The following is a 25,627-nucleotide window of genomic DNA, read 5'->3' as shown; positions in this document are numbered from 1 at the left end:
GCCCTTAATGGTAAGGCACATGTGAGTATAGGTGTCACTGACACACATTCCTCAATGACATTCAGTGGCAATTTAATAATTTGCCTTTCTGAATATGTTTTATCATCAGGGACTTTAGTATCATGTAATGTACAAGTCATAGAAAGGGTGCCACATCCACCATGGTTTCAGTTTCAATTTAGTACTAAGACCGTAATAACTTAGATTCCATCTCATCATATTGGAAATACAATAAAATAGCAATAGCAAATCCTAAATAAATTATCCAAGCAGAAGTCCATTTACCAAAGCCCAGAGTCACAAAATTTCTTTTCTCATCACAGATTAAATGATCTCATCCTTTTAGCCAGCAAGCATTCCTACTGTCTTGAAATATAGATTGATTTAAAGTCAACAATACTTCATCAGAGGAAGATGTCTGCCAAACACATGACTGACAGTGGGACCTAGTAAGCATAGATTTTTATAAGACTCCTTTCAGTGGTGAGTCAACGGAACCAATAAACTCCAATTAGCCTTAAGTACAACTTGTGCACAACCCAGAAAAGTAAAAATCTTTTTCACCAGTGAGTAGTCCCACTAACATAGAATGTATTATTTTTCAACAATGAGAAAAATATAAGGAACAGAAATCCATCCTTGGCTTGGAAAATAAAGGGTAATTACAAACATAACTCATCTGGTTTTGTCAGTTTTCATTTTAAAAGCATTGATTATGTGATGAAATGTTAAGCTATTCCTTTCTCTGATTGAATACTAGAGATGGAGAAAGGTAGTGCATTTTACCTTTATGCAAATCCAGATAATAGTCTTTATCCCATTCCTATAACTCATTGTTTACTCCTTTTTTTCATTTTTAACTTAAATGAGAAGAAGTTTTGTTAAATATTAGTTATGCATCATTTTAACATGCTAACTCTATTGTTTATTTAACAGACATCCAGTCATCTTAACATGTCTCTCTGTTGCTCTAGCCTCTAGCATGCTGATAATAATCTGCATACAATGTGGTCTCTTTGCTCTCACACTGATAGGGCTGACCTCTGTGACCAACAGGAAAGACACTGCTGTCTCTCTGGCTCTCTTGGATGACTTACTCTGGGGGAAGCCAAGTCGTCATGTTGCAGGGATGCTCAAATAGCTCCTTAGAGATGTTTACCTGCCCAGGAACTGAGACCTCCTGCCAGCAACAGCACCGACTCGCCAACCTTGTGAGTGAGTCACCTTAGAAGCAGACCTCCAGCGCCAGTCAAGCCTTCAGCTGACTGCCACCCCAACTGATATCTTGATTGCATTCCTTGAGAGAACCTGAGTCAGGATCACCCAGCCTAGCTTTGCCCATGTTCCTGATCCACAGAAACTGTATGAGATAATAAATGCTATTATTATTTAACACAAATACAAGATAAAATGATGAAACAAAATGAAAATCAGGCCTCTATTACAAAGTTGGAGTCAGTCAATTAGACTAAGATCATATTTAGAAAGAGTGATATTGATCAAGTCAAGAACCAAATTCAAATCTGGTTCTAACTCCAGAGATTAGGCTCAGTTCAGTTCAGTTGCTCAGTTGTGTCCGACTCTTTGCGACCCCATGAATTGCAGCATGCCAGGCCTCCCTGTCCATCACCATCTCCCAGAGTTCACTCAGACTCAGGTCCATCGAGTCAGTGATGCCATCCAGCCATCTCATCCTCTGTCGTCCCCTTCTCCTCCTGCCCCCAATCCCTCCCAGCATCAGAGTCTTTTCCAATGAGTCAACTCTTCACATGAGCTGGCCAAAGTACTGGAGTTTCAGCTTTAGCATCATTCCTTCCAAAGAAATCCCAGGGCTGATCTCCTTCAGAATGGACTGCTTGGATCTCCTTGCAGTCCAAGGGACTCTCAAGAGTCTTCCCCAACACCACAGTTCAAAAGCATCAATTCTTCGGCGCTCAGCCTTCTTCACAGTCCAACTCTCACATCCATATGTGACCACTGGAGATTAGGCTAGACCATCACATATATTCACATGGCCTCAGGTTTATAGAAAGAACTATCAAGCTTTACTTTAATATACATTGCATTGTGCTTACTGAATTTTTTAAACTTTTTTATTAAGATACAACCTACATTCAGTAAAATGCCTTGATCTACTCTATGAATTATACTATGATGTACTTATCTCTTTTCTTGTGAGCAATCATTTGAGTTGTTTTCAGTTTGGGGCTACTTTAAATAAAGCTGCTATGAACATTCTTGAATAGTCTTTTGGTGAACATATGAACTTATTTCTCACAGCTAAATATTAATATCTAGAAGTAGAACTGCTGTTTCATAAGAAAAAGCAGTACGCTTTGCCCTAAAAGATAACATCAAAGACTTTTCCAAAGTGATTGTATAATATTCACTCCTATGGGTATGAAAGTGGTCATTTAAAAGGATGTAATAATAATAAAATATGTCATTAAGTGATATGTATTATATAAATAACATTTTAGAGAAAGAATGGGAGAGTGAGCTACTTATATAAGCTTTAAACATTCCTAAGAAAGTTATTCTGAATATTTTCTATTTCTATCTTTGCTAGAAATAATGAACTGAATGTACACAGCTGCATTTAGATCCAATCATAAACCCTGAGAGCAAGGTCTATGTGCTATAATTTGAATATTTTCTGAATCATACCATACCATAGTCATCTTACTTTTTCAAATTTAATACTCATCATTGGTTTTCACATGAAATATAAACACATCATATTTCTTTATTAAAAACATAGCTCTAGTCTCCCTAATTAAATGAATGGAAAATCCGTATTTTTGCATATACTACAAACCCTTGACAATGTAGATTGTCACCGACCCAGATTATATTTAAATTCTTTTAATCTACAGATAGAAAACAAAATGATTCCCCTGAATATTCAATGAGGTTTTATGAAATATTACCCCTCATCAAATCCCATCTGCCAAACTTTACCCCAGCTCTGACCTCTCATTTTCCTGTGCCCCATCTCTGTGGTTAGGAATTCAAGCACATATGTACCAATAGTGGAGAGGCAGAGGGAAGGAAATGAGCTCCATGTGAGGGCAGAGAAATTAATCACATGCTTGTTATGAAATCATGTAATCATGAAATCCTATCTTCGAAAGCAACTCAGTTGTCCTGGCCATGGCCCCTGATATGTGTATCTTGACCTTTTGTGGTTTCCATTGAAATGCAAGTTAAACAGAGTAGGGGAGAGGAGTATACCAGGCCATTATTTGTAAGTATTATGCCTTGAGTTAGATAAAGTATACAGCAATCTGAAAGCAAAGAGTCATCCAAAATGTGAACAATTTCAACAAGAGGAAAAGAAATTCAGAAGTCCTGAACATCATTCCAAATTAAAGTACACCATGGTGGAAAGCACTGGAAGGAAAAAAAGCCCCAGTGCTTTTGGGGATGAAAGACACCAAAGTTCCACTTAGGGAAGCCAGCTCTCTTTCTCGCTCCCCTCTCACCTCTCTAAGAACATTTGGCTACATTTACACAGCTAATTGCCTTCTGACTTCTGGTCCCTCTTGAGTCCACACCATATACTCTTTTAAGAAACAGATACGTTTCCTGCTTCATCCAAGAATCATGATGGTGGGAAAAGGAATGGTAAGAATACACAGGCTGTTTCCAGGTCCTGCTCTTTTAACTGTCTTCTGTGCACAGGCAAGTTCAGCTCACCTGAATCAAAATATGGGTCCTGAAACAAAGTCCTTCAAGACACAAGCTATTGGAAGCCCTTGTAGATACTTAAGGATGGTACCTCCCAAAGCACAAGGGGAAATCACTTTCTTTTCCCTCCTCATTCTATTGCATCAAGGCCATGCTTAGCTGACTCATAACAACAAAAGAATGATGTCAGCAAGACAGCAGAATAGAAAGTCACGACAACCATCCCCTAACTGAAATGCTGATTTAACAATGATCTATGGGCCAAATACCTTTATGAACATTCCATATTCAAGTCAGGAAGTTGAAGTTTCCCAGATGAGCACAAAAATAAGAATAACATCTTGAAGTAGGCAATAAGAGTGATTTCACCCTGGCCACATCAGTTCCCTCTCCAGGATGACACAAATAAGTGCCAAGAGAGATGCCCTTGCTTATAATGACTCCCCAGTGAGGAAGAAAGAAAAATGGAGCATGCATCTAACGCTCCAGCTTTCAGAGAGACTGGAGAGATGGAGAGACTGGTTTCTGTATTGACTCATTTGCAGCCCTGATGGAACCTGAATCAACTGAACGCCTGGGGACTGCAGAAAACAAGTAAGAGTGTGAGGGTGGCTTGTTGTGACATGATTCTGCATGGTCAGGAGAAGACACACGACTTGAAGCTTCTCCCACAGGAAGAGAAGAGTGGAGATGTATCTAGGATCCCAGCTTTTCAAAGGGCTGCCTGAGGGAATGATGTTGGTCTCACCTGACTAATGATGCTGACAAGGAACCAGCACACCTGGACACCTAGTGGCCACTGAGAGCAAGGAAGAGGGGGGAAATGTGTAAAACTAGAGGACTTGAGTGTTACAGGAAGATACCAAATGGAGTGAAAGATTATTAGTTTCTGAAAAGGAAACTTGTCTCACTAATTAACAGATTTCTTACACAGTCCCAAAGAAATCACATCCCTCCAAAAATGGTTTCAAAATCTCTAGCCAGGCTGATTGCTAAGGGACTTTCACTGGGCAAAGCCTGTTGGTAAAGACTGGTAAAAGTGATTGCTTTTTCAAATGTGTGAATCTCAAGACAAAACTATGAGATATATGACTCAATCAAAGAACATAATATCTCTCCAGATACTGACCCTGAAGAAAGAGAAGTATGTTATCTGACAAAGAGTTTAAAATAACCATCATGAGATGCTTTATGAGCTCAAGAACATGACACATGAACAAAATGAGAATAGCAACAAAAAGAAAATATAAAGGAGAACCAAACAGAAGTTTTGGAGCAGAAAAACACAATAATTGAACCAGAAAACTGACTAGGGGGGTTAAAAGTCAGCCTTGATCAAGTAGAAGAAAGTATCAGTAGACTTGAAGACAGGTCCGTTGAAATTATCCAGGTAGAAGATCAAAAATTTTAAAGAATGACAAAAATTGAAGAAAGCCTAAATGACTCATGCCCACCATCTAGTAGACCAATATATAGATTATAGGAGTTGCAGAAGAAGAAGAGATAAAGAAGCAGAGCTTATTTAAATAAATAATAGCCAAAAAATTCTCAAATCTAGGAAAGGAAGCAGACATCCAGATATTCAAGAACTGGAAGAAATCCACATCCAGACACATTATAATCAAATTTTCAAAAACAAGGGTAAAGAGAGAACTTGGAAATCACTAACAGAAAAGCAACTCACTATGTACAGTGTACCCCATAATCCAATCACCAGATTTCTGAGTAGAAATATTGCAGGCCACAAGGGAATGGGGTGCTCTATTCAAAGTGTTCAAAGAAAAAGACTGCCCACCAAAAATAACATACCTGGCAAACCTGTCATTCAAACTAGAAAGAAAAATAAATACTTTTCTAGATTAAGAAAAAGCTCATCACCACTAGGCCCACCTAACAAGAAATACTAGGGAGGTCCTTCAAATTGAAAGGATATTAAGCAGCAACACAAAAGCACTGGAAAGTATAAAATTTGCTGGTAAAGGTAAATATAGAGACATATTCAGAATACTGTAACACTGTAACAGTGGTATTTAAATCACTTTTAATTCTGATATAGAAAACTGTGAAAATATATTAATGGATACACAGTATAAGATGATATAATTTGTGGCATCATTAAAAAGTGTAAAGGGTGGGGAGGAGCTCAGAAGGCTGAGGAATAGGACAGAGAGACCACTTTCTCCCCCACAAATTCATCAAAAGAACATTTAAACGCCGAGTAAATTCCACAAAACAATTTCTGAAAGACGGCAGAGGACATCAGGCACCCAGAAAAGCAGCCCATTGTCTTCGAAAGGAGGTAGGAAAAAATAAATGACAAAAAAAGAGACAAAAGAGGGAGGGATGGAGCTCCGTCCCGGGAAGGGAGTCTTAAAAAGAGAGAAGTTTCCAAACACCAGGAAACACTCTCACTGCCGATTCTGTGCCGAGCCTTGGAAGCACAGAGGGCAACATAACAGGGAGGGAAAATAAATAAACAATTAAAACCCACAGATTACGAGCCCAACGGTAACTCCCCCAGCCGAGAAGCAGCGCAGACGCCTGCACCCGCCACTAGCAAGAAGGGGCTGGGCAGGGAGGCACGGCGCGGGCTGCATCGCTTAGAGTAAGGATCTGGCCTGAATGCCCCAAGTGCTATCTGAGCGAACTAACTTGGGCTAGCAAACCAGACTGTGGGATAATTACCACACAAAAAGCCAGCCCTAACCTAAGACACCGCCAGGCCCGTGCACAGAACAAAGGACTGAACAGAGATAGCCGGCTGCAGACCATCCCCCTCCAGTGCCAGGCAGCCAGAGCTGGAAGGGGGCAATCGCAGCCCCAGAGAGACATTATGTACAAAACTGTAAGCAGGCTTCTTTGCTAACTAAGACTTCTTGGGGGTCTGGATGGTCAACATCTGCCTGAGAAGGTGCACCGGTTGTACACCCAGAAAACCGAGCAGCGGGGAGGTGATAAGTCACAGAGGCCGCGCTCGCCAAACACCTCCATCACCTGAGCTGCTTGGACCTGGGAAGGGCACAAAACGCAGGCCCAACGGAGTCTGTGCCTCTGAGGACTACCCTAGTGCCTGAACCTGAGCGGCTTAGACCTGGGAGGTGCATGCAGCCCAGGGCCAGCCTCGGATGGTTCCCGGTGGAGCAACCTAGAGCCTGAACAGTGTGAGCAGGAGGGTACACACGCTGTGAGTGGGGTCAGGCCCAGTGTGGCTGAGGCACTGCAAGCACATGCCAGTGTTATTTGTTTGCAGCATCCCCCAGAGCGGGACTGAACAAGTGAGCCTAAAAAAAAAAAAAAAGAAAAAAAAGGGTCCTCCACCGTCCCCTTTGTGTCAGGACAGAAATCAGACACTGAACAGACCAGCAAACAGAAGAAGCTAAAACAGAGGGAACCGCCTTGGAAGTGACAGGTGCAATAGAGTAAAACCCTGTCGTTACTACCGACTACATAGGAAGGGGCCTATAGATCTTGAGAAATATAAGCCGGACCAAGGAACTAGCCGAAAATGAACTGACCCCACAAAACCCAAAACAGCACTAGAGAAAGTCCTAGATATATTTTTACTATTTTTATGATCATTCTTTCTTTCTTTTATTTTTAATTTTTTAAAAAAATTTTAAGTCCTCTATTACTCCTTTAATTTTCACTTTTATAACCTACTAGAGCCAGACATCCTGGAATGTGAAGTCAAGTGGGCCTTAGAAAGCATCACTACGAACACAGCTAGTGGAGGTGATAGAATTCCAGTTGAGCTATTTCAAATCCTGAAAGATGATGCTATGAAAGTGCTGCAATCAATATGCCAGCAAATTTGGAAAACTCAGCAGTGGCCACAGGACTGGAAAAGGTCAGTTTTCATTCTGATCCCAAAGAAAGGCAATGCCAAAGAATGCTCAAACTATCGCACAATTGCACTCATCTCACATGCTAGTAAAGTAATGTTCAAAATTCTCCAAGCCAGGCTTCAGCAATATGTGAACCGTGAACTTCCAGATGTTCAAGCTGGTTTTAGAAAAGGCAGAGGAACCAGAGATCAAATTGCCAACATCTGCTGGATCATGGAAAAAGCAAGACAGTTCCAGAAAAACATCTATTTCTGCCTTATTGACTATGCCAAAGCCTTTGACTGTGTGGATCACAATAAACTGTGGGAAATTCTGAGAAATGGGAATACCAGACAACCTGATCTGCCTCTTGAGAAATTCGTATGCAGGTCAGGAAGCAACAGTTAGAACTGGACATGGAACAACAGAATGCTTCCAAATAGGAAAAGGAGTATGTCAAGGCTGTATATTGTCACCCTGCTTATTTAACTTATAAGCAGAGTACATCATGAGAAATGCTGGACTGGAAGAAACACAAGCTGGAATCAAGATTGCTGGGAGAGATATCAATAACCTCAGATATGCAGATGACACCACCCTTATGGCAGAAAGTGAAGAGGAACTCAAAAGCCTCTTGATGAAAGTGAAAGTGGAGAGTGAAAAAGTTGGCTTAAAGCTCAACATTCAGAAAACAAAGATCATGGCATCCGGTCCCATCACTTCATGGGAAATAGATGGGGAAACAGTGGAAACAGTGTCAGACTTTATTTTTCTGGGCTCCAAAATCACTGCAGATGGTGATTGCAGCCATGAAATTAAAAGATGGTTACTCCTTGGAAGGAAAGTTATGACCAACCTAGATAGCATATTCCAAAGCAGAGACATTACTTTGCCAACAAAGGTTGGTCTAGTCAAGGCTATGGTTTTTTCCTGGGGTCATGTATGGATGTGAGACTTGGACTGTGAAGAAGGCTGAGCGGTGAAGAATTGATGCTTTTGAACTGTGGTGTTGGAGAAGACTCTTGAGAGTCCCTTGGACTGCAAGGAGATCCAACCAGTCCATTCTGAAGGAGATCAGCCCTGGGATTTCTTTGGAAGGAATGATGCTAAAGCTGAAACTCCAGTACTTTGGCCACCTCATGCAAAGAGTTGGCTCATTGGAAAAGACTCTGATGCTGGGAGGGATTGGGGGCAGGAGAAGAAGGGGACGACAGAGGATGAGATGGCTGGATGGCATCACTGACTCGATGGACGTGAGTCTGAGTGAACTCCGGGAGTTGGTGATGGACAGGGAGGCCTGGCATGCTGCGATTCATGGGGTCGCAAAGAGTCGGATATGACTGAGTGACTGATCTGATCTGATTACTTTGCAAAAAAAAAAAAGACCCTTTTTTTTTAAAAGCAAACTTCATATATATATTTTTTTATAATTTTTGTGACTTTTTTTTTCCTTTCTTTTTTTTCTCTTCTTTTCTTTAATATTGTATTTTTGAAATTCCAAACTCTACTCTAGATTTTTAATTTTTGCTTTTGGTATTTGTTATCAATTTTGTACCTATTTTTTTTTTAATATATAATTTTTGTGACTTTTTTTTCTCTTTCTTTTTCTTCTTCTTTTCTTTAACATTGTATTTCTCAAATTCCAAACTCTACTCTAGATTTTTAATTTTTGCTTTTTGGTATTTGTTATCAATTTTGTATCTATATTTTATATATATATATATAATTTTTGTGACTTTTTTTTTCTCTTTCTTCTTCTTCTTCTTTTCTTTAACATTGTATTTTTGAAATTCCAAACTCTACACTAGATTTTTAATTTTTGCTTTTTGGTATTTGATATCAATTTTGTACCTTTAAGAACCCAATCTTCAGGACCCATTTTTACTTGGGAGCGACATTACTGGCTTGACTGCTCTCTCCTCCTTTGGAGTCTCCATTTTCTCCACCAGGTCGCCTGTGTCTCCTCCCTAAACCCTCTCTGCTCTACCCAACTCTGTGAATTTCTGTGTTTTCCAGATGGTGGAGAACACTTAGGGAACTGATTACTGGCTGGATCTGTCTCTCTTCTTTTCATTCCCCCCTTTTATCCTCCTGGCCACCTCTGTCTCCTTCCTCCCTCTTCTCTTCTCTATATAACTCTGTGAACATCTCTGAGTGGTCCAGTTGTGGAGTGTACATAAGGAAGTGATTACTGGCTAGCCTGCTCTCTCTATTGATTCCACCTCATCTCATTCGGGTCACCTCCAACACCCTCTCCCTCTTGTCTTTTCCATGTAACTCTGTGAACCTCTCTGGGTGTCCCTCACTGTGGATAAACTTTTCATCTTTAACATAGATGTTTTATCAATGGTGCTGTATAGAAGGAGAAGTTTTGAGAGTACTGTAAAAATAAGACTGAAAACTGGAAGCAGGAGGCTTAAGTCCAAACCCTGACTCCAGGGAACATTAATTGACAGGAGCTCATCAAACACCTCCATACCTACACTGAAACCAAGCACCACACAAGGGCCAACAAGTTCCAGAACAAAACATACCATGCAAATTCTCCACCAACACAGGAATACAGCCCTGAGCTCCAATATACAGGCTGCCCAAAGTTACTACAAAACCATAGACATCTCATAACTCATTACTGGACACTTCATTGCACTCCAGAGAGAAGAAATCCAGCTCCACCCACCAGAACACCGACACAAGCTTCCCTAACCAAGAAACCTTGACAAGCCACCTGTACAAATCCACACACAGCGAGGAAACTCCACAATAAAGAGAACTCCACAAACTGCCAGAATACAGAAAGGATACCCCAAACTCAGCAATATAAACAAGATGAAGAGACAGAGGAATACCCAGCTGGTAAAGGAACAGGATAAATGCCCACCAACCAAACAAAAGAGGAAGAGATAGGGAATCTACGTGATAAAGAATTCCGAATAATGATAGTGAAAATGATCCAAAATTTGAAATAAAAATGGAATCACAGATAAATATCCTGGAGACAAGGATTGAGAAGATGCAAAAAAGGTTTAACAAGGACCTAAAAGAAATAAAAAAGAGTCAATATATAATGAATAATGAAATAAATGAGATCAAAAACACTCTGGAGGCAACAAATAGTAGAATAACAGAGGCAGAAGATAGGATTAGTGAATTAGAAGATAGAATGGTAGAAATAAATGAATCAGAGAGGAAAAAAGAAAAATGAATTAAAAGAAATGAGGACAATCTCAGAGACCTCCAGGACAATATTAAACGCTACAACATTCAAATCATAGGAGTCCCAGAAGAAGAAGACAAAAAGAAAGACCATGAGAAAATACTTGAGAAGATAATAGTTGAAAACTTCCCTAAAATGGGGAAGGAAATAATCACCCAAGTCCAAGAAACCCAGAGAGTCCCAAACAGGATAAACCCAAGGCGAAACACCCCAAGACACATATTAATCAAATTAACAAAGATCAAACACAAAGAACAAATATTAAAAGCGGCAAGGGAAAAACAACAAATATCACACAAGGGAATTCCCATAAGGATAACAGCTGATCTTTCAATAGAAACTCTTCAAGCCAGGAGGGAATGGCAAGACATACTTAAAGTGATGAAAGAAAATAACCTACAGCCCAGATTACTGTACCCAGCAAGGATCTCATTCAAATATGAAGGAGAAATCAAAAGCTTTACAGACAAGCAAAAGCTGAGAGAATTCAGCACCACCAAATCAGCTCTCCAACAAATACTAAAGGATATTCTCTAGACAGGAAACACAAAAAGGGTGTATAAACTGAAACCCAAAACAATAAAGTAAATGGCAATGGGGTCATACTTATCAATAATTATCTTAATCATACTTATCAATAATTATCTTAAATGTAAATGGGTTGAATGCCCCAACCAAAAGACAAAGACTGGCTGAATGGATACAAAAACAAAACCCCTATATATGTTGTCTACAAGAGACCCACCTCAAAACAGGGGACACATACAGACTGAAAGGGAAGGGCTGGAAAAAGATTTTCCATGCAAATAGAGACCAAAAAAGAAGCAGGAGTAGCAATACTCATATCAGATAAAATAGATTTTAAAACAAGACTTTAAAACAAAAGCTGTGAAAAGAGACAAAGAAGGACACTACATAATGATCAAAGGATCAATCCAAGAAGAAGATATAACAATTATAAATATATATGCACCCAACATAGGAGCACTGCAATATGTAAGACAAATGCTAACAAGTATGAAAGGGGAAATTAACAATAAGACAATAATAGTGGGAGACTTTAATACCCCACTCACACCTATGGATAGATCAACTAAACAGAAAATTAACAAGGAATCACAAACTTTAAATGATACAATAGACCAGTTAGACCTAATTGATATCTATAAAGACATTTCACCCCAAAACGATGAATTTCACTTTTTTCTCAAGCGCACATGGAACCTTCTCCAGGATAGATCACATCCTGGGCCATAAATCTAGCCTTGGTAAATTCAAAAAAATTGAAGTCATTCCAAGCATCTTTTCTGACCACAATGCAGTAAGATTAGATCTCAATTACAGGAGAAAAACTATTAAAAATGCCAACATATGGAGGCTGAACAACATGCTGCTGAATAACCAACAAATCACAGAAGAAATCAAAAAAGAAATCAAAATTTTCATAGAAACAAATGAAAATGAAAACACAACAACCCAAAACCTGTGGGACACTGTAAAAGCAGTCCTAAGGGGAAAGTTCATAGCAATACAGGCATACCTCAAGAAACAAGAAAAAAGTCAAATAAATCACCTAACTCTACACCTAAAGCAACTAGAAAAGGAGGAAATGAAGAACCCCTAGGGTTAGTAGAAGGAAAGAGATCTTAAAAATTAGGGAAAATAAATAAATGCAAATAAATGCAAAAGAAACAAAAGAGACCATAGCAAAAATCAACAAAGCCAAAAGCTGGTTCTTTGAAAGGATAAATAAAATTGACAAACCATTAGCCAGACTCATCAAGAAACAAAGGGAGAAAAATCAAACCAATAAAATTAGAAATGAAAATGGAGAGATCACAACAGACAACACAGAAATACAAAGGATCATAAGAGACTACTATCAGCAATTATATGCCAATAAAATGGAGAACGTGGAAGAAATGAACAAATTTCTTTTGTTTAAACTTTTCTAAATTCTTAGAAAAGTACAACTTTCCAAAACTGGACCAGGAAGAAATAGAAAATCTTAACAGACCCATCACAAGCATGGAAATTGAAACTGTAATCAGAAATCTTCCAGCAAACAAGACCCCAGGTCCAGATGGTTTCACAGCTGAATTCTACCAAAAATTTAGAGAAGAGCTAACACCTATCCTACTCAAACTCTTCCAGAAAATTGCAGAGGAAGGTAAACTTCCAAACTCATTCTATGAGGCCACCATCACCCTAATACCAAAACCTGACAAAGATGCCACAAAAAAAGAAAACTACAGGCCAATATCACTGATGAACACAGATGCAAAAATCCTTAACAAAATTCTAGCAATCAGAATCCAACAGCACATTAAAAAGATCATACACCATGACCAAGTGGGCTTTATCCCAGTGATGCAAGGATTCTTCAACATCCGCAAACCAATCAATGTAATACATCACATTAACAAATTTAAAAATAAAAACAATATGATTATCTCAATAGATGCGGAGAAAGCCTTTGACAAAATTCAACATCCATTTATGATTAAAAAAAATAACTCTCCAGAAAGCAGGAATAGAAGGAACATACCTCAACATAATAAAAGCTATATATGACAAACCCACAGGAAAAACATTATCCTCAATGGTGAAAAATTGAAAGCTATTCCCCAAAAGTCAGGAACAAGACAAGGGTGTGGAAGTTTTGGCCACAGCAATCAGAGCAGAAAAAGAAATAAAAGGAATCCAAATTCAAAAAGAAGAAGTAAGACTCTCACTGTTTGCAGATGACATGATCCTCTACATAGAAAACCCTAAAGACTCCACCAGAAAATTACTAGAACTAATCAATGAATATAGTAAAGTTGCAGGATATAAAATCAACACACAGAAATCCCTTGCATGCCTATACACTAATAATGAGAAAATAGAAAGAGAAATTACGAAAACAATTCCATTCACCATTGCAACAAAAAGAATAAAATACTTAGGAATATATCTACCTAAAGAAACTAAAGACCTATATATAGAAAACTATAAAACACTGGTGAAAGAAATCAAAGAGGACACTAATAGATGGAGAAATATACCATGTTCATGGATTGGAAGAATCAATATAGTGAAAATGAGTATACTACCCAAAGCAATTTATAGATTCAATGCAATCCCTATCAAGCTACCAACGGTATTCTTCACAGAGCTAGAACAAATAATTTCACAATTTGTATGGAAATACAAAAAAACCTCGAATAGCCAAAGCAATCTTGAGAAAGAAGAATGGAACTGGAGGAATCAACCTGCCTGACTTCAGGCTCTACTACAAAGCCATAGTCATCAAGACAGTATGGTACTGGCACAAAGACAGAAATATAGATCAATGGAACAAAACAGAAAGCCCAGAGATAAATCCACGCACCTATGGACACCTTATCCTTTGACAAAGGAGGCAAGAATATACAATGGAGAAAAGACAATCTCTTTAACAAATGGTGCTGGGAAAACTGGTCAACCACTTGTAAAAGAATAAAACTAGAACACTTACTAACACCATACACAAAAATAAACTCAAAATGGATTAAAGATCTAAACGTAAGACCAGAAACTATAAAACTCCTAGAGGAGAACATAGGCAAAACACTCTCTGACATACATCACAGCAGGATCCTCTACGACCCACCTCCCAGAATATTGGAAATAAAAGCAAAAATAAACAAATGGGACCTAATTAAACTTAAAAGCTTCTGTACAACAAAGGAAACTATAAGCAAGGTGAAAAGACAGCCTTCAGAATGGGAGAAAATAATAGCAAATGAAGCAACTGACAAACAATTAATCTCAAAAATATACAAACAACTCCTACAGCTCAATTCCAGAAAAACAAATGACCCAATCAAAAAATGGGCCAAAGAACTAAATAGACATTTCTCCAAAGAAGACATACAAATGGCTAACAAACACATGAAAAGATGCTCAACATCACTCATTATTAGAGAAATGCAAATCAAAATCACTTCACACCAGTGAAGACTGGTACCATTTCACGCCAGTCAGAATGGCTGCGATCCAAAAGTCTACAAGCAATAAATGCTGGAGAGGGTGTGGAGAAAAGGGAACCTTCTTACACTGTTGGTGGGAATGCAATCTAGTACAGCCACTATGGAGAACAGTGTGGAGATTCCTTAAAAAACTGGAAATAGAACTGCCTTATCACCCAGCAATCCCACTGCTTGGCATACACACTGAGGAAACCAGAAGGGAGAGACACGTGTACCCCAGTGTTTATCGCAGCACTGTTCATAATAGCCAGGACATGGAATCAACCTAGATGTCCATTGGCAGATGAATGGATAAGAAAGCTGTGGTACATATACACAATGGAGTATTACTCAGCCATTAAAAAGAATACATTTGAATCAGTTCTAATGAGGTGGATGAAACTGGAGCCTATTATACAGAGTGAAGTAAGCCAGAAAGAAAAACACCAATACAGTACACTAACGCATATATATGGAATTTAGAAAGATGGTAACAATAACCCTGTATACGAGACAGCAAAAGAGACACTAATGTATAGAACAGTCTTTTGGACTCTGAGGGAGACGGAGAGGGTGGGATGATTTGGGAGAATGGCATTGAAACATGTATAATATCATATATGAAACGAGTCACCAGTCCAGGTTCGATGCACGATACTGGATGCTTGGGGCTGGTGCACTGTATGTATGTATGTATGTATGGGGAGGGAGGAGGGAGGAGGGTTCAGGATGGGGAACACGTGTATACCTGTGGTGGATTCATGTTGATATATGGCAAAACCAATACAATATTGTAAAGTAAAAAATTAAATTAAATTAAATTAAAAAAAATTAAAATGAATTAAAAAAAGTGTAAAGGGGGCAGAAAAGAACAAAAAATAGAGTTTTGAAGTTATTAAAATAGATTGATATAACTATATGATGTTTTCTATATCAGAGGAAACTAGCGTGCTACAGTCCATAGGGTTGCAAAGAGTCAGAAATGACTGAGTAGGCATGCCTGTGTCACATAGTAACCCCAAAAAACCTATAGAAAACATACAAAAGTAAATTAAAAAGGAATTTGCATGTCACTACAAAAATCAATAAAACACAAAAGAAAATAGGAAGAGAGAAAAGAGGAACTAAAAAAAGGTCAGAAAAAAAATTATAAATGACTATATTAAATCATTCCCTATCAGTAGTTACTTCAGATGTGAATTAATTAAAATCCTCAATAAAAGGCATAGAGTAGCTAAATGGATTTTAAAAAATACTATTCATGCTGTCTACGAGAAATTTACTTTAGAATTAAGGACACACATAGGATAAAAGTAAAGGGGTAAAGGGATGGAAAAAAGATACTCCATACAAAAGTTTACCAAAGAGAACAAAAATGGTGACAAATGGACTTTAAGTCAAAAATCTCTCAAAAGAGACAAGGAAGGACAGTGTGTGTGTGTGTGTGTGTGTGTGTGTGTGTGTATGTTTTACTGGCAAATTAACCAATTTATATATATTTTGGTTAATTTGCCAGTAAAACATACGAATTATAAATATATATGCAATCAACATTACAGCACCCAAATATATGATGCAAACATTGACAAAACTGACAGCAACCCAATAACAGTAAGGGATTTCAATGTTCCAGTAAATAATGAATAGAATATTCAGCAGAGAAGGCAATGGCACCCCACTCCAGTACTCTTGCCTGGAAAATCCCATGGATGCAGGAGCCTGGTAGGCTACAGTCCATGGGGTCACGAAGAGTTGGACACGACTGAGCGACTTCACTTAACTCTTCACTTTCAAGCATTGGAGAAGTAAACAGCAACCCACTCCAGTGTTCTTGCCTGGAGAATCCCAGGGACAGGGGAGCCTGGTGGGCTGCTGTCTATGGGGTCACACAGAGTCAGACACGACTGAAGCGACTTAGCAGCAGCAGCAGCAGCAGAATATTCAGATGGAAGGTCAACAAAAGAACAACATTCTAGGCCAAATGAATCTAATAGACATATATAGAACACACTGCCTACCCCCATCATGGCCACAGCACCAGAATACACGTTCTTCTCAAGTACAGATGAAACAGTCTCCAGGATAGGTAATACATTAGGTTAAAAATAAATAAATAAATAAGCCTTCACAAATTTAAGAAGATTGAAATCATACCAGGTATATTTTCCAACCACAACTGAATGATATTAAAATAATTTTATTTTAATATTTTTCATTAATATGCCAGGAGGAAAACTGGAAAATTCACAAATACATGGAAATTAATACACTCTTGAACAATCCTTAAGTCAAATAAGGATTTGACTTATTTGACAGAAGATATCTTATACAAACAAACCATAAAATACTACATACCAAAACATATGGGATGCAGCAAAAGCAGGACTCAGAAGGACATTCATAGCAATAAAAATAATAAAGACCTAAATAAACAGCCTACCTTTACAAGTCAAAGAACTAAAAAAGGACAAACTAAGCCCAAGTTGAAAGAAATACTCTCTGATAAATAAAGAAATCATTTTTCATCACTTTTAGGTGGTCTTGAAATAAGGAACATATTGAACAATACATCTTCAAGGAAACAGTAGATTCATGAATATGAAATAATCTATGCGGGAACAAAGAGTTGGATAATATTTTGTTCATCCTGGATCAACAACAGTAGAATATAAAAGGGAACAACTCTATATGCTAAACACCACAAAATAGAAGTTAACTGTCAAAAAAAAGGTGAGCTAGTCAAATAATCTAACATATATAATGTTAATTATATAATATATATAATTTGAGGCTGCTGCAATATAGCAGTGCATTAATTTAGTGCATTAATCACACTGTGTAATACAGTATGAAATGTCAAGTGCAAAAAAACTCATATCTTCCACAAGTACAACTTCAAAATGTACATTTTAAAAGATGTCTATTGTACAGTGAATATGTGAACTGAATAGACACAGACATTACTTACATTCTTTTTCTGAGTGTGGATGAAGAAATATTTGGCAAGATTTCAAATTTGATTTTTTTTTTACAGATCAGACATTTTAGCTGAAAGAAGCTTTACCCCTTTACACACAGCTACTCTTTCATGTGTATTTTTAAAAATTTAAATACAGAGAATGCATTTATGAAAATACAGATCTTCAGGAAAAGTCTATGAAGCAAATACTTAACAGACATATTTAATCAAATTTATATTTTAGGATTAAAATGAATGGTAAGCGTAATTTTACCATGGAAAGTTTATTTTAATAATGAAGTATACCTAACTTCCTAACTGGAAGGAGGAGGAGCCTGGTAGGCTGCAGTCCATGGGGTCACAAAGAGTTGGACACGACTGAGCGACTTCCCTTTCACTTTTCACTTTGATGCATTGGAGAAGGAAATGGCAACCCACTCCAGTGTTCTTGCCTGGAGAATCCCAGGGACGGGGGAGCCTGGTGGGCTGCTGTCTCAGGGGTCGCATAGAGTCGGACACGACTGAAGCGACTTAGCAGCAGTAGCAGCAGCATACCTAACTTCAAAGTGAAAGATTTCTAACTAATCCAATAACACATTAAAAATCTCAATTCCTTTGACCTGTTCAACACAATAAAAGTCAACACAGTCTTACTGTTAGAGACTCATAAAAAGAATAACTGTACTGAGCATTTGTATTTACTTATTAGTACCTTTTTAAAAGTTTTATTATAGAAAAAACTTAATTTTCTATGCTGTTTGTTTTGTAGTGGTTTCTTAAAATAGTAGATAATCTAAAAAGCTTTGAAGTGTTTTTCTTTACCACAGTCCCCTCAAATACAAAGAAAATAAAGAAATTAAGTTGTTTTCTAAGTCACAATCATGTAGAAATTTTTCTATCAAAAGTGAACCAAACAATTTTTGGATTTTTTGGTAGGTAAACTGGGAAAAAACATTTCCATTTGCATGAATATGATTTTAGGTAGATGGCACATTAAATGCCTATAATATTAAAAATAAATGATATGAATAAATTATTCTCCCCCCAAATAACTTAAACACAAGCATGTCTGTACTCCTACAGGTTTAATATTTACAAAAATTGGAACTTTCCTATATTTTATGGGATGATGTAAACTTAATAAACTCCAGTATTTAATGGAATGATGTAAACATAATTAATAGACTAGCAAGCACTATATTTTCAAAGGTTTCCTCATTGCTGGTAGGAGTTTGTTTTTCTTAAGTGAAATTTTTAAGACTCTTCAAAAGTTTTAAAAATGTTAGTAATTTGATATTTGTTTTCTGTTTTCTTTAATCCCCATTCACAATTAGGTACAGGAATATTCAGTTATTTGTATTAGAAAAACTTAGGAATAAACCAACTATACAAAAATGGAGAAAATTTAAATAATCTTAAAAGATTATATGCTATAATATTAATAGTTTAAAATCATACATATAGTAACATAGTATAAATAATATGAAAAGAGAGTATGAAATTACTTATACAATATTATCCTTATTTAGACAGTCTTTCCAGGTGGCTCAGACAATAAAGAATTCACTTGCAATACAGGAAACTTGGGTTTGATCTTTGGATTGGAAAGATTCCCCGGAGAAGGGAATGGCTACCCACTCCAATATTCTTGCCTGGAGAATCCCATGGACCGAGGAGCTTGGCAGGCTACAGTCCATGGGATCACAAACAGTCAGACACAACTGAATAAGCATGCACGCACACACACACACACGTACCACATCCTTATTCAGGCACATGAATAAACTCTCAAACACTCTGAAATCAAAAAAGACTAGAGCTCAGCTTTCTGAGCACTGAAGAATGCTTTTGAACTGTGGTGTTGGAGAAGACTCTTAAGAGTCCCTTGGACTGTAAGGAGATGAAACCAGTCCATCCTAAAGGAAATTAGTCCTGAATATTTATTGGAAGGACTGATGCTGAAGCTGAAACTCCAATACTTTGGCCACCTGAGGTGAGAAACTGACTCATTGGAAAAGACCCTGATGCTTGTAAAGATTGAAGGCAGCACAAGAAGGGGATGACAGAGGATGAGATGGTTGGATGACATCAGTGACTTGATGGACATGAGTTTGAACAAGCTCTGGAAGTTAGTGATGGACAGGAAAGTCTAGCATGCTGCAGTCCATGAGGTTGCAAAGAGTTTGACACAACTGAGAAACTGAAATGACTGACTGTATATGTTGATATATACAACTGTGTGCATAATTGATATATAAATGCATAATTAATTCATGATTAATTCTAAATTATATCTAATTAATGAGCACATAATTGAATAAGAATTGATAGCTTTTATGAACTTTGTACAGAATATTAAAGCTTTCCTAGGTAAAATAAAAAAATTTATTTCATATTTTTTGAGAATTTGTGTAACTTGAATGAGTAAAATATTATTTTATGTAAGTTCAATAAAAAATGAAAATGTAAAAAAAAAAAAAAAGACTAGAATGGAAAAGGCAGAAACCTTGCTAACAGGAGTGATATAATCATACATGATTTACATATATTTTCATTCTTTATGTATCTTAACTTTATCTAACCTCCACAATAAACACATTGTATCTGAAAGAAACACACACACACACACAAAAATCACAAAATATAATATCCTCCAACTATAGATTTTACAAGAAAGCAATTGTTCCCAAAAACAAAGTTTATCCAGAATAACTCTAACATAGAAATGTGTGCTCACTTCAGTTCTGACCTAACTCATCTGACATTGAATAAAACCATCTCCCCCACTGTAAAAGAACAGGTTATACAAAACTGTAAGAGATTGTCATTCTTACTTGTTTCCACATTATATTAAGGCTTACCTTCACAAAGTTTCTGCTTCATCACCTCCCTTATTTTGGATATTGCAATGTAGTCTTCCACATAAAACACATAGGTGGATGAAGGCTTGTTGGCAATAGCTCTAAGTTCTGCCTCTTCTGTTTCTGACCCAACACCAATGGCGAACAATGTTATTCTACTGTCTCTTGCTGCTTCTGCAGCATCCTTGACTTCATCTTGGGATTTCCCATCCGTAAGGACTACTGCGATCTTAGTCAGAAACCGTGCGGACTTGGCAAAAAGGTAATCAAGGGCAAACTGGATGGCCTTTCCAGTCCGTGTGTTTCCTCCCAAGTAATGTATTGACTCCATGGCTGCCATCAAGTTCTCTCCCGATTCATGGCTCCCCAGGGGGATCTCCAGGACAGGGTAGTCACTGTACTGAACCACCCCAACCTGAATAAACTTCGGTCCTATGTCAAAGTTCTTTGTGATATTGACAAGCCACTTTTTCACTATTTCAAAGTTTTCTGGGCCAACACTGTAAGAGCCATCCAAGATGAAAACTAAATCTGTCGGAGCAGTACGACAACCTAAGCGAGAAAGAAAATCATCAGAGTACATGTGTTACAGAAAAAAAGGAAAGAGGAAGGTTTCAAATGCATGAATTTTTCATTAACCAGATTGGAGAATCCTTTCACAATGTATGTATATAAAGTCACCACAGTGTATACGTTAAATATCGTACAGTTTTACATATCAATTATATTGAATACCTCAATAAAGCTGAAAATTTTTAAAGTAAAAGATACAGTAAGCAGTTTATAAGAGTTTTGTGAAGATTAATATGACACACTGCTTAACTCATGAAAATTCTTTATAAATGAGGGCTATGACTTTTGTTGATATTTTTGAATTATCTTATTTTAAGGATTAATGAATGAATCAGCTTTAAAATCAGACATTAAAAAATGGATGCTTGCATTGTTGGTGGGAATGTAAATTGATATAGCCCAGTACGGAGAATAGTATGGAGATTCTTTAAAAAACTAGGAATAAAACTACCATGTAACCCAACAATCACACTATTGGTCATATACTCTGAGGAAACCATAACTGAAAAAGACACATGTACCCCAATGTTCATTGCAGCACTGTTTACAATAGCTAGGACATGGAAGCAACCTAGATATCCATTGACAGATGAATGGATAAAGAAGTTGTGGCACATATACACAATGGAGTATTACTCAGTCATGTAAAGGAACACATTTGAGTTAGTTCTAATGAGTTGGATGAACCTGGAGCCTGTTATACACAGTGAAGTCAGAAGGAGAAACACAAATCTCCTATATTAATGCATATGTATGGGATCTAGAAAGATGGTGCTGATGACCCAGTTTGCAGGACAGCAGTGGAGACTGACCTGGAGGGCTTCCCCGGAGGCTCAGGTGGTAAAGATCTGACCTCAATGCTGGAGACCTGGCTTTGAACCCTGGGTTGGGAGGATCCCCTGGAGAAGGGAAAGGCTACCCACTCCAGTGTTCTTGCCTGGAAAATCCCATGGACAGAGGAGGCTGGCAGGGAGTCCATGGAGTCGCAAAGAGTCGGACACGACTGAGCGACTTGCACTTTCATTTTCAGTGCAGACATAGAGAACAGACTTGTAGACACAGTGGAGGAAGGAAAGGGTGGGACAGACTGAGAGAATGGCATCAGAACATATGTACATTTACAATGTGTATACATTCACGTTTACAATTACCATATGTCAAACAGATAACCAGTGGGGATTTGCTGTATGAGGCAGGGAGCTCAAACCTGATGACCTATGACAACCTAGAGGGGTGGGATGGGATGGGAGTTGGCAGGAAGGTTCAAGAGGGAGGGGTAACATGCATACCTACGACTGACTCATATGGATGTATGGCAGAAACCAACACAACATTGTAAAGCAATTACCCTCCACTTAAAATAAATAAATTTTTTAAAATGATAAATAAAAAACAAAAAATGGGTGCTACATATGAATATGACATCTAGATATCTCTTTGAAGGGGCAGGTATTGTTATAAAGCAACATTTTATTCTATTTCTCAAGAGAATAAATCAAACCACAAAATTTTTTAATAAATAAATGCATCATTTTCAGCTATACACTAACATCATTATCAATGAAATATGTTTCAGTTCAGTTCAGTCGCTCAGTCATGTCCGACTCTTTGCGACTCCATGAATCACAGCACGCCAGGCCTCCCTGTCCATCACCAACTCCTGGAGTTTACTCAGATTCACGTCCATCGAGTCAGTGATGCCATCCAGCCATCTCATCCTCTGTCGCCCCCTTCTCCTCCTGCCCCCAATCCCTCCCAGCATCAGGATCTTTTCCAATGAGTCAACACTTCGCATGAGGTGGCCAAAGTAGTGGAGTTTCAGTTTCAGCATCATTCCTTCCAAAGAAATCCCAGGGCTGATCTCCTTTAGAATGGAATGGCTGTATCTCCTTGCAGTCCAAGGGACTCTCAAGAGTCTTCTCCAACACCACAGTTCAAAAGCATCAATTCTTCGGTGCTCAGCTTTCTTCACAGTCCAACTTTCACATCCATACATGACCACTGGCAAAACAATAGCCTTGACTAGACGGACCTTTGTTGGCAAAGTAATGTCTCTGCTTTTCAATATGCTATCTATGTTGGTCATAACTTTTCTTCCAAGGAGTAACCATCTTTTAATTTCATGGCTGCAGTCACAATCTGCAGTAATTTGGGAGCCCCCCAAAATAAAGTCTGACACTGTTTCCACTGTTTCCCCATCTATTTTCCATGAAGTGATGGGACCAGATGCCATGATCTTTGTTTTCTGAATGTTGAGCTTTAAGCCAACTTTTTCACTCTCCACTTTCACTTTCATCAGGAGGCTTTTTAGTTCCTCTTCACTTTCTGCCATAAGGGTGGTGTCATCTGCATATCTGAGGTTATTGAGATTTCTCCCGGCAATCTTGATTCCAGGGCATGCTTCTTCCAGCCCAGCGTTTCTCATGATGTACCCTGCATATAAGTTAAATAAGCAGGGTGACAATATACAGCCTTGATGTACTCCTTTTCCTATTTGGAAGCATTCTGTTGTTCCATGTCCAGTTCTAACTGTTGCTTCCTGACCTGCATACAGACTTCTCAAGAGGCAGGTCAGGTGGTCTGGTATTCCCATCTCTTTCAGAATTTTCCACAGTTTATTGTGATCCACACAGTCAAAGGCTTTGGCATAGTCAATAAAGAAGAAATAGATGTTTTTCTGGAACTGTCTTGCTTTTTCCATGATCCAGCGGATATTGGCAATTTGATCTCTGCTTCCTCTGCCTTTTATAAAACCAGCCTGAACATCTGGAAGTTCACAGTTCACGTATTGCTGAAGCCTGGCTTGGAGAATTTTGAACATTACTTTACTAGAATGTGAGATGAGTGCAATTGAGCGGTAGTTAGAGCCTTCTTTGGCATTGCCTTTCTTTGGGATTGAAATGAAAACTGACCTTGTCCAGTCCTGTGGCCACTGCTGAGTTTTCCAAAATTTGCTGGCATATTGAGTGCAGCACTTTCACAGCATTGTCTTTCAGGATTTGAAATAGCTCAACTGGAATTCCATCACCTCCACTAGCTTTGTTCATAGTGATGCTTTCTAAGGCCCACTTGACTTCACATTCCAGGATATCTGGCTCTAGGTGAGTGATCACACCATCGTGATTATCTGGGGTGTGAAGATCTTTTTTGTACAGTTCTTCTGTGTATTCTTGCCACCTCTTCTTAATATCTTCTGCTTCTGTTAGGTCCATACCATTTCTGCCCTTTATCGAGCCCATCTTTGCATGAAATGTTCCCTTGGTATCTCTAATTTTCTTGACGAGATCTCTAGTCTTTCCCATTCTGTTGTTTTCCTCTAGTTTTTTGCATTGATCACTGAGGAAGGCTTTCTTATCTCTTCTTGCTATTCTTTGGAACTCTGCATTCAGATGCTTATGTCTTTCCTTTTCTCCTTTGCTTTTCGCTTCTCTTCTTTTCACAGCTATTTGTAAAGCCTCCCCAGAAAGCCATTTTGCTTTTTTGCATTTCTTTTCCATGGGGATGGTCTTGATCCCTGTCTCCTGTACAATGTCATGAACCTCATTCCATAGTTCATCAGGCACTCTATCTATCAGATCTAGGCCCTTAAATCTATTTCTCACTTCCACTGTATAATCATAAGGGATTTGATTTAGGTCATGCCTGAATGGTCTAGTGGTTTTCCCTACTTTCTTCAATTTCAGTCTGAATTTGGCAATAAGGAGTTCATGATCTGAGCCACAGTCAGCTCCCGGTCTTGTTTTTGTTGACTGTATAGAGTTTCTCCATCTTTGGCTGCAAAGAATATAATCAATCTGATTTCGGTGTTGACCATCTGGTGATGTCCATGTGCAGAGTCTTCTCTTGTGTTGTTGGAAGAGGGTGTTTGCTATGACCAGTGCATTTTCTTGGCAAAACTCTATTAGTCTTTGCCCTGCTTCATTCCGTAGTCCAAGGCCAAATTTGCCTGTTACTCCAGGTGTTTCTTGACTTCCTACTTTTGCATTCCAGTCCCCTATAATGAAAAGGACATCTTTTTTGGGTGTTAGTTCTAAAAGGTCTTGTAGGTCTTCATAGAACCGTTCAACTTCAGCTTCTTCAGCATTACAGGTTGGGGCATAGACTTGGATTACTGTGATGTTGAATGGTTTACCTTGGAAACGAACAGAGATCATTCTGTCGTTTTTGAGATTGCATCCAAGTACTGCATTTTGAACTCTTTTGTTGACCATGATGGCTACTCCATTTCTTCTGAGGGATTCCTGTCCACAGTAGTAGATATAATGGTCATCTGAGTTAAATTCACCCATAAATGTTAATCTGAAGTATTTATAAAAATACATATAAACCAATGAATAGGGGAAAGAAACTAAAAACAAACTTTCTGTCAACTTCAGGACTCAACTAGCCAGCAAAGGCACACACATTCTGGATATAGTTGAGAAAATTTATATGAACCAAGATCATGAAAGCAGTCATTTGTGTACTACACGCAGCATGCACGTTTAAAGGCCTGATCATTCATCTTCAGC

At 38.2% G+C, this 25,627-nt stretch overlaps 1 protein-coding gene across 1 annotated transcript in view; it reads right to left on the bottom strand.

Annotated features, from left to right (window-relative positions):
- The window catches only part of COL21A1 (collagen type XXI alpha 1 chain), a 234,742-nt gene that overhangs the window by 138,014 nt on the left and 71,101 nt on the right, over positions 1–25,627 (bottom strand). The window contains exon 3 of the mRNA XM_061397807.1: positions 20,544–21,095. Coding sequence (XP_061253791.1) covers positions 20,544–21,095 — 552 coding nt within the window. The remainder of the gene's footprint in view (positions 1–20,543; positions 21,096–25,627) is intronic.

The sequence above is a fragment of the Bos javanicus genome, chromosome 23, assembly GCF_032452875.1.
Source record: "Bos javanicus breed banteng chromosome 23, ARS-OSU_banteng_1.0, whole genome shotgun sequence".
In the NCBI taxonomy this organism is placed as follows: domain Eukaryota; kingdom Metazoa; phylum Chordata; class Mammalia; order Artiodactyla; family Bovidae; genus Bos; species Bos javanicus.
The sequence above is the reverse complement of the archived record's forward strand: the minus strand, read 5'-3'. Positions and strand labels throughout refer to the sequence as shown.